General features: G+C 40.1%; 1 protein-coding gene across 3 annotated transcripts in view; it reads left to right on the top strand.

The window, feature by feature from the left end:
- LOC108968819 (dnaJ homolog subfamily C member 13) overlaps positions 1-10,396 on the top strand; it is a 15,325-nt gene that overhangs the window by 2,799 nt on the left and 2,130 nt on the right. For all 3 annotated transcript variants that reach the window (XM_018933099.1, XM_018933100.1, XM_018933101.1), the window contains 20 exons: positions 79-257; positions 325-532; positions 604-1,014; positions 1,097-1,246; positions 2,648-2,839; positions 2,907-3,026; positions 3,675-3,763; positions 3,832-4,000; positions 4,086-4,853; positions 4,915-5,144; positions 5,392-5,852; positions 5,916-6,292; positions 6,356-7,036; positions 7,103-7,278; positions 7,347-7,869; positions 7,931-8,254; positions 8,314-8,483; positions 8,551-8,758; positions 9,899-10,066; positions 10,164-10,286. In XM_018933099.1, coding sequence (XP_018788644.1) covers positions 79-257; positions 325-532; positions 604-1,014; positions 1,097-1,246; positions 2,648-2,839; positions 2,907-3,026; positions 3,675-3,763; positions 3,832-4,000; positions 4,086-4,853; positions 4,915-5,144; positions 5,392-5,852; positions 5,916-6,292; positions 6,356-7,036; positions 7,103-7,278; positions 7,347-7,869; positions 7,931-8,254; positions 8,314-8,483; positions 8,551-8,758; positions 9,899-10,066; positions 10,164-10,286 — 5,727 coding nt within the window. The remainder of the gene's footprint in view (positions 1-78; positions 258-324; positions 533-603; positions 1,015-1,096; positions 1,247-2,647; positions 2,840-2,906; positions 3,027-3,674; positions 3,764-3,831; positions 4,001-4,085; positions 4,854-4,914; positions 5,145-5,391; positions 5,853-5,915; positions 6,293-6,355; positions 7,037-7,102; positions 7,279-7,346; positions 7,870-7,930; positions 8,255-8,313; positions 8,484-8,550; positions 8,759-9,898; positions 10,067-10,163; positions 10,287-10,396) is intronic.

Here is a 10,396-nt window from a genome sequence, read left to right as displayed (position 1 = left end):
TTTTTTCTAATTTTTTATATATTTTTCTTTTAATTTTTTTCATGTATTTTAAAATGATTGATATATTTATTTGAATAGAGCCTCTTTGCGGAGAACAAAGAGAAACTCATCTTGAGTGCACTGCAAGCTTTGGCACAAAAGGAACTCGATAATCCAACTGCACAACTGAACAATCTCGAAATTGAAGCAATTTTTCACGCACTCACACGCTTGCTAGCTAGCAAAGTGGGCTATGGCGCATTTACAAACTTACCCGGGTGAGCTTTACCTCACGTTTTATTATATAAAATGCATTAATTTGGAATTTTTCTTATAATTCTTAAGTTTTCGTGAAATTATCGGCACGAAAATTGTTGCTGCTCTGCGTCGTAAAGACTTGGCTGTTACATATTCCGCCATCGATATGATAAATTCACTCATGCATTCAGTGAATGCCGATCATGACCTGAAGCAAGAGCAATTAAATAAATCATCCATATTATCGTCAAAGTCATTTCTGGAAACATTGCTGAACATGTGGACAACACATGTGGTATGTAAACGCACACACAGATAAACATACACATTTTTGATTTATAACTTAACCTGCAAAATCATTTACAGAGTCACGGCAGTGGCGCACTGGTGCTATCCGCCATGTTGGATTTCCTCACATTCGCCCTCTGTGTGCCTTACAGCGAAACGACAGATGGCAAACAATTCGATATTTTGCTGGAATTAGTTGCCGAACGTGGTCGTTATTTATATAAACTCTTTCAGCATCCCTCGTTGGCCATAGTGAAGGGTGCTGGTCTAGTGCTGCGCGCCATTATCGAAGAGGGTGAACTGCATGTGGCCCAACAGATGCAGTCGCTGGCTTTGGATGAAGCAGCATTATGTCGCCATCTACTTGTTGCCCTATATACACCAACCAATGATCCAACTTTAGCGACTCATCGTCAGTTATCGCGCCATTTAATTGGTTTGTGGATTACGGACAACGAGGAAGCCCTGGAATTGTTGAGACGCATATTTGTAAGTTTTTTTGTTTTTTTTTTTTTTTATAGTAGTGTATTTATGTATATATTATAAATATATAATTATGCTTGGCCTTTAGCCTGCTGGTTTGCTAATGTTCCTGGAGAGCGAGGAGAGCGTACCAAAGACTGATGTGGAGGATGATAAATTGAATTTTCGCGATAATCTGAAACTGGCAATACAACATTCCAATAGAAATAGGAGGAATATTATAGAGAAACATTTGCATGTACGTAATTTAGTATGCTTGGGTCCACTTCTCGATATCTGGCTAACGGTCATCTGTCAGTTAAGTTCTGCTTAAAAAAAGGTTCTTTACCCATAGAAATAGTCTTGGTTAAGTTACTAGAACTGGCTGCTAACCAGACATTGAGAAAACGACCCTAAATATAATAAGTTATAATAACTGTTTTGATCCGCTGCAAGCTGAAGAAGCACTTATATAACATTGGCCTAGCTTCTTGCGACAAAGAGCCTGAGGCCCTAGAAAACCTGCTAATTGACTGCCTAGCAGTCTACAGACACAGGATAAATACCCTGGGATCTGGGAAGTAACCATCATATTAGGTCACACTTAAATTTTATCAGTAATTATAACCTTATTTTGAACTTTGCTGAAAGGTTATCAGCAAAACAATATATATGCTATATATGGAATATATATATATGGAATAAACGTTACAGAGAAAGCAATCTACTATGTGTTAAAGTGAGACAAGTATGCTTATGGAAATCACTTGACTTTAGGTGCGAGAAATTAAATTAAATATAGTGATAGGGTTCCGAATTTTCCAACCATTCGAATAAATCTATAAATCAAATATCTGGGGAATAATTAGTGCACTTTACTATTAGAATATATACTCAGAGTTGATCCAAAATCGATGGTTCTCACTCGGACAGATATTTGTCATTTCTGTTACTGAATCCTTAAAGTGCCTCAACTCATAGGTTGACTAAGTGTTTGGAGCATATATGTATGTACATGTATACCAAACTGTCCATAATAGCCTATTATTTACCCGTATCTAATTTGCATCGATATCTGGTTTTTATTCTTGTAATGGTAGAAAATATTTTTCAAATAATTTTGTGAAATGCTACAGAGTGGACAGTACATAGCCTTATGTGAGACCTGACTGTCGTGTCAGGTGTGACGCTAACCACCTCTTTGCATGCCCTGCTAACCCTACACATTTGGCAACCCGATCCCTATGAGTAACCTCAATGACAACTTATCTCATCCTTATATTCTAACGGAGACTAGGTGACCGTTATAACAACAACAACAATCCGTTTGTCGTATCAACGGTTTATTCGAATATGACAGTATTCCTAGCCTACTAACCTCATGCTTACATACGTTTAATTGAAAACTGTTATTCCTCGTAGCGAAGTCCCGTTAAAACCTGACTTAAATTTTTTAATCGAACTCTATGCTGCAATACTGTGTTTATTTTATACAAAAACACGGTATTTTTAAAGAAAATTAATATAATTCTGACTCTACAGATTCAAAAAGCACAAAGAAAGGGCTTAAAGAGTGCCAGTTACTACTCTTTGTATACTCTATGTGTTTAAAAATCCTTTATGTACAAAAAATCTTACATTTTTTTTTCTCCTCCCACAGGATATCAAGCATTGGGGTATGAACCTCATAGAACAACAGGACTCCGCTGCGCAAGCTATGAAAAATCGCCCAGTGGTATTACGAAATCGACGTCAGCGCAAGAAAAAAGATGACGCTATTTTAAATTTACACTTTTTCTTCTACAACTTCGCCAAAGATCACAGTTTGCCGAACTTAATATGGAACCATAAGGTTAGTTTAGTCCGTAGGCAGTCTTCGCATATAGCACATGAAAAAAATGCATTGAATTTTCTTACAGACCCGTGAGGAGTTGCGTATTTGCCTTGAAAATGAGTTGCGGCAATTTATGAATGACCGAGACTTGGCTGGCAACATGATCGTGGCGTGGAATTATCAAGAGTTCGAGGTTACTTATCAGGTATATTAAATTTATACTCTCAGTGGACAGAATCGTGAATTTCTATAACCCACATTTCAATTTATAATTATTGGAACGAACCGCATAAAAAGGAGTTATCGTATGGGTTTTCAAACGAGCTAAATTTTCATGCTGTTTCACTAAATAACTTATTAAATAGTTTTGAAGAACATTCTGAGCTGGTAGGGCTTGATCGAGCATTAATTTATATAAATGCTGGCACTGAAGCGACCGAAAACATTTCTCCCACGACAGTCGGGTCTACGAAAACCGGAACGGACCCGGATTTTTATCCGGCCAAGGACTGTCAACTCGGCATAATTTCTGCCGTTACAACAACAACAACAAAACATTTCTCTTGTMATTTTTGGAACTGCTCCCCAGTTGACTGTTCAGTTGCCGCATAAATATCTGAGTCCTTTCCGGTTATTTCAACTGTACTTGTTGTAAATAGCCTTTTCATTTGGGAACTGTGCCAAAATGTAGACTAACTTTTTTGAATAAAAAATTGCATAGCATACCTATCAATTGTTATCATTTCAAAATTCACAATTTTTAAAAATAAATCCACTATGGAGACAGATTTTTTAAAACCTATTTAACTCCAAACTAACCTAAAAATACAACATATTTTTTTTTTTTTTGCAGTGTTTGGCCGATGAAATCCAAATTGGTGACTATTATATACGCCTAATTTTGGAGAAAGACGATTGGCCCCAAAATCTCGTAAAAGATCCGTAAGCATTTTCGAAACTGCAATAACTGTACTTCCACAACATTTTTGCAACGTTAATTTCTATTTCAGAATCGAGTTGTTTAATGCGCTATACCGTCGTGTGCTTTGTCGCCAGCGTGTCAACGATGATCAATTAACGGTGGTGTCACTACAAGCGCTAGCGAAGGTATATCGGCGTTACCACAAGGAAATCGGTGGTTTTAGCGATATGTCCTATATTTTGCAGTTAACTGATCGTGTATGTACTTACTAACACAAACATAATTTTATACTTTATTTCTTAATAAGTAATTTTTTATTTATTTATTATATTTTTTATGTAGTGCCTCTCACCATCACTGCGTGATGCACTCATCAATCTGATATCCTGCCTGGTGCTGGAGAAATCCAATTGCCGTCCACTTGTCGATCACGTGCAGTGCCTTGTTGACCTCATAACGCTGGCACATCTACATAAGGGGCGTGCACAGCCGAATACGAAAAGCAATGTCATCGAGGCTGGTCCTAATATGGTGGCATATGAGGAGAAAGATTGGTATTATAATATTGAAAAGGAGGGACAAAAACCGGAACGCCAAGGTCCCATAACATATTCCGAATTGAAGGAACTCTGGCAAAAGGGTGTAATAACACCGAAAACCCGTTGTTGGGCCATCGGTATGGATGGTTGGCGTTCACTACAACAAATACCGCAATTAAAATGGTGCCTTATCGCAAAGGGTACGCCGATTTACAATGAGACCGAATTGTCCTCCAAACTGCTCGATATACTCATTAAATGCACCAGCTTCTTTCCAAGTCGCACACAAAACGGCACTGCCGTACTTATACCGGGACCCAAATTGTCACGCAAACTATCCGAATTTGTTTGTCTGCCGCACATCGTGCAGGTGTGTCTCACACACGATCCCGGCTTGTTGGAACGCGTTGCCACACTGTTGTGTCACATTATGGAAGACAATCCCGAAATGCCGAAGGTCTATTTGACCGGTGTATTTTACTTTATGCTCATGTACACGGGTAGCAATATACTGCCTATCACAAAGTTCCTAAAGATGACACACATGAAGCAGGGTTTCCGCAGTGATGAGGTGAACTAACGCAGCATGAAGTACACTTTAGTTTAATAAGTAATTTCTTTCTATTTCTTAGATATCGCAATCCGGCATAATGCATCGCAGCATTTTGGGTCAACTGTTGCCAGAGGCTATGGTGTGCTTTTTGGAAAACTACAGCGCTGAGAAATTTGCGGAAATATTTTTAGGTGAATTCGATACGCCAGAGGCTATTTGGAGTTCAGAAATGCGTCGTTTGTTGATTGAAAAGATCTCTGCACACATCGCTGATTTTACGCCACGCTTGAAGGGGCACACAATGGCGCGGTAAGTTATAATTATTGCTTAATGATACTCCCACTAATTATCGACAATAACTGAAAGTATAATTTCTCAATAATCGTGGGCGACTCGATATGTTATCAGGTAATATAAGAAAACAGGAAAAATTTGAAAAAATCAAGATTTATTTCTCAGTATAGTAATACTCTAACTTTTTGAACCAGTTCAAAAAGTACGATTCCCAATCTTACAGCATTTACCAATAATAAATCTACTTTTTATTATAATTCAGCTATCCTTACCTCGCCATACCGGCCATCAGTTATCCACAGCTCGAAAATGAACTCTTCTGTCACATCTATTATTTGCGTCATTTATGTGATACACAGAAATTCCCCAATTGGCCCATTGCCGATCCAGTTCAACTGTTGAAACATACATTGGATGCTTGGCGCAAGGAAGTCGAAAAGAAACCACCACAAATGACTGTACATCAGGCGTACCAAGATCTCGGCATCGACTTGACGAAGACACCCAAGCCCGATGAATCGATGATACGCAAGAGTTACTACCGTTTAGCGCAAATGTATCATCCGGACAAGAATCCAAATGGACGTGAAGTGTTCGAGAAAGTCAATCAGGCGTATGAGTTCTTGTGCTCGCGTTCAGTGTGGTCCTCAGGTGGGCCAGATCCTAAAAACATAGTACTCGTGTTGCGCACACAAAGCATACTCTTCGAGCGTTATTCAGATGGTGAGCTGCAGATGGTTAACAGCAAGCATTTCTTACATAATATTTTCTTTTATTTCCTTACAGTGTTGCGTCCCTACAAATACGCCGGTTATCCGCAGTTAATCAAGACCATACGCTTGGAGACACGTGACGATGATTTATTCTCGAAGGAAGTACAGCTTTTGTCGGCCGCCTCCGAGCTTTGTTATCATACGGTGCATTGCTCGGCCTTGAATGCGGAAGAGCTGCGTCGCGAAGAGGGCATCGAGGCGCTTTTACAGGCCTACACACGTTGTGTGTCCATTTTGGGTGCCGATTCTAAACCCGATGCGTTGCACTATCAAGTCATTTCGAATGTCACACGTTGCTTCGAGGTTGCCTGCAACTTTGAGAAATGTAAACAAAAGATTATAACATTGCCACAATTGCTTTCCGATGTCTGTCGCGTCGTATACTTTAAGGTAAGTGCCGAGAGAGCTACCAAATTACACGTGAAGCATTAAAATACATTCCTCACCGCTTAGCACACGCTCTCGGTTAGTTTGGTGACCAGCATGGCGGCCAACAACTACGAACTGCAATGTAATCTTGTGCGCAACGGTGTGCTCTGGTCGCTGCTGCTCTTTTGGTTCGATTACGATTATACGCTGGACGAGAGTGGCGTGCAGGCCAGCGACAAAACCAATCAGCAACAGGTGGCCAACAATCTAGCGAAAATGGCTGTGCTCGCCTGCATCGCACTTGCCGGCTACGGTTTGGATTTACATAAAGCATCGAATGGCACCGACAATAGCAGCAGTGATGCCTCACCAACCACCGGTCCCAAAGCGAGTAAGGCGATTTCAGCAATTGCTTCGCCCTCAGCGTCGGCGTACACCAAAAACGCACAGAATCCATTGCAGAACACTAACAAACAATTGGCCATAACTACTGGCGGTGCTGCCGATACAGAGGTGAGGGCTTTGGTTGCTAAGCGTGATTCCAATGCTAGTAACAAATCGGATGTCATTTCGAATGCATCGTCCAACGAGAAGGAGGAAAATGGGGAGGCGAATGGCAATGGAAACACGAAAAAGCCGAACGACTCGCAGCTGCCGAAGTATACTGTAGTGTCCGAAGCGAAGAATACAATCGTGAAACAGGTGCTGGATCGCCTGCTCACTCCGTACATAGCGAATAGGTTGCCAAGAGAACGCAGCAACGAAGTAAGCCGACATAGCAGTGCAATAATATACAGTTATTTAATTTCTTATTTTAATTCCCGTTTACAGATTCTAAAAGTACTTACTTCAAATACGCGCAATCCCTACCTGATATGGGATAACGGCACGCGTGCACAATTGGTTGACTTCTTGGAGACACAACGGGCCACTGCTACGAAAGAGACATTCGAGGACGTCGCTGAGGTGTACAACTTAGTGTCCGAATTCCAATATGACGTCAGCAAGTAAGCGCAAAAGCCCCACTTATATTTACAGTTAATTAGTAAAACTACACTTCTCTTTCACCGCACAGAAATGAGCTGCAAATTGGTGGCGTCTACATACGCATCTACAATGAGATGCCAACATTCCCCATAGTTAAGCCGAAACAGTTTATTATGGACCTGTTGGAGTATCTCAAACAAGCATATCACTACTTGTCCACCAACAACAGCAGCGGTGTAAAGATCATTACAACTCCCACATCGATGACGTCGAATAACATCGGTCAAGATGGCATACTCACACCGACACTGGCACCGAATCACCCACAGCTGCAACCGGCCAAAACTGGCAAAACCTTCGATGAAGTGCTAAATGCCTACAATCGCTCGAAGATACGCAATAAAATCGAAGCGAGCGCACTGCTCGAACAACAACAAATGCAACAGCAATACAGATATGATTTTGCGAATGACGGTGCACTGCAGGAACATGTGATAATGGTGCTACAGGCGCTAATGGCCGTCATCAAATGCAACGCCGAGGTGGAAATACAATGCATCGGCAGTTTCAATATGATCTTCGGTTTCTTGGCGCATAATTTATTCAATGAGGTAAGCTTTTCAATTATTTCACTAAAAGCGAGTAATTCTCACTCTCCCCTCTGTCACTTAGAACACAGCCGTCAAGACAGTGGCGCTCGAAGTGGTCGCCTTGGTTTCACGCAATAAGGAATGCGTTTCGGAAATTGCTGCCTGCGAGTTGCTCGGCCAGTTTTTGGTTGCGCTCAAAGATCCCGATTTGCGTAGCAGCCAAGTGAAAGTGCTCGAAACCCTGTCTGGGCTCATGAATGTACAGGAAATGATAAAGGAGGCGCAAAACAAGGGTGCCGTCATTTACCTGCTCGATATGTTTTGTAATTCACGCAATCCGCTGATACGTGAGATGTGCGCCGAAATATTGGCCAAAATGACGGCAGATCGGTTAAGTGGGCCGAAGGTATGTAGCATTCACATTAAGTTAAAACTCCATTCAGTAAAGCGTTAACGCCATTTCAGGTGCGCATTACCGTATCGAAATTCCTGCCGCCGCTCTTCGTGGACGCAATGGTTGAATCACCGCAAACTTCAGTGCAATTATTCGAATCAATACACGAGCATCCGGAATTGATATGGAATGATAAGACGAGAGCGACAGTTTGTGATGCTGTGACAGATACGTGTGAGAGGTACGCATAAGTGACTTTTATCATTGAATTTTTTTGTTTTATTTTATTTATATGTTTACCTTAACAGCTTCTATAGAGCGCAAAAAATCGCCGACAAACACCTGTGGAAGGATCCTGAAGTGCTCAAAGATATCGTTTCGAATGAAATTGTTGTTGCTGGTGTTTATTTGCGTTTATTCGTCAGTAATCCGGCGTGGACTTTGCGTAAGCCTAAACAATTTTTGGCAGATTTACTGGATTTCGTTGTGGAGCAAATCAGTAAAAGCTCTACAGAGGTAAACTTTTTATATATTTATAGGTTAAATTCACTTTTGAACTGAATTCATGAACCAAACTACTTATTGTACGTCATCTGACGCCTAGAGAGATGTTTTTAGGCATAGCTTAACTATAGTTTTATATGCTGAAAAAGGTAGCAAAGTTCAACATGACGTATTTGTAGGGATTCTGCCCAATAGGCATTCATGCCGTAATACTAAAAATTTTCTCGGACGCTGATTATCAAATTTGTATGAAAGAGGGGAAACATTCAAACACTTTCTTCTCCATTGCAGCATCCCCAGCCTTTGCAAGACCAAACGGCACAACCGAAACTCAGATATTCCGTCTCAATAAATTTTGTAATATGCTTAAAGCACTTTTTTTGATTTGTAAGGGTCTTATAATCTATTATACAGGAGAGGAAAAGTCCGGAACCCTGTATAAATGATCAGCAAGATGAGCTGAGTCAATTTAGCCACGAGCGGAGTTGTTGTTGTAGGGGCAGACAACATTATTGGAGTTCTTTTGAGGAATGGTGCCAAGTTGACAGCCCTGGACGGAATAAAAATCCGGGTCCGTTTCAGTTACTTGACAGTAGTGGGAACGACCATCTGTCTGCCTCTCGAGATATCTTTAAAAAATTTAGCATGGATACATGCCTTACAGACTGAACCATCAACATCAAGYTCTTGTAAGGAATCTTTTGTATTGGGTGCAATTGAAGTTTTTATTTTTAATTCATAAGCGCTGAAATCRCAGGTGCGCTGTTGTAAACTCGGTTGTCTACGGCAATAAAGAAGAGGAAATCACATTAGTAAGATCTCTTAGGGTTATGAAGATATAGCAGAGACTTAAATCTGTCGAAAATTTGAACCAAACTTCCTACGATCTACCGACCATCACAAGTTTTATGAGGTTGGGAGTAGCTCTAAGATTGTGAATCGTAAGAAATGGGCGCAATTAATCATAGTTTCTGGTACATTTCCGAAAACCATAAAATACTTGGCAGATCTTAYACAAATCAGTAGTAATGGCACTGCCGTTTCCCAAATTATATTTTTTTTATAAATCGATTTTTTTGCAATTTTTATTTTCTTTAAAGCCTCTGGCTTATATAAAAAATATGTATTATATTTATTTTCCTCTAACAACAGAAAGACGTTTTGGAGCTTTCAACGACAGCTTTAGTGGAGTTATTGCGTTCGCAACCGAATCTCGCCGACGATATACCCGTTTTGGGGCACATACCGAAGCTTTTCAATTTGCTGTCCGTGCAACCGAAGAGCACACTATCAGTATTGCACCAGCTCTCACTATCGGAGGTGAGTATTTACCATATTTTTTTTTTTAAATAAACTACATATTCTGTAAATTAATAATTGAAACTTATGTCATTCAAACAACTCTTTTTACTTGCAGTTCTGTGTTAGCGCCGTTTCGCAAACCGAATGCATACATCCGCTGAAGAAATGCATGGAACAGCATCGTGATTGCATTGAGAAAGCCTGTGAGACGCTCAGCCGCCTGTTCAAATATCAACATGTGAGTGTTTGGGAACTTCTTAATTAGTATTATTGAAATTTTTTATTTTTTATGAATATATGTTTATGTTTTTATATTTTTTATTCCTTCTTTCTATTTTTTTATTTCTT

The sequence above is a fragment of the Bactrocera latifrons genome, unplaced genomic scaffold (genome assembly GCF_001853355.1).
Source record: "Bactrocera latifrons isolate USDA-ARS-PBARC rearing strain unplaced genomic scaffold, ASM185335v1 scaffold_23, whole genome shotgun sequence".
In the NCBI taxonomy this organism is placed as follows: Eukaryota; Metazoa; Arthropoda; class Insecta; order Diptera; family Tephritidae; genus Bactrocera; species Bactrocera latifrons.
The sequence above is the reverse complement of the archived record's forward strand: the minus strand, read 5'-3'. Positions and strand labels throughout refer to the sequence as shown.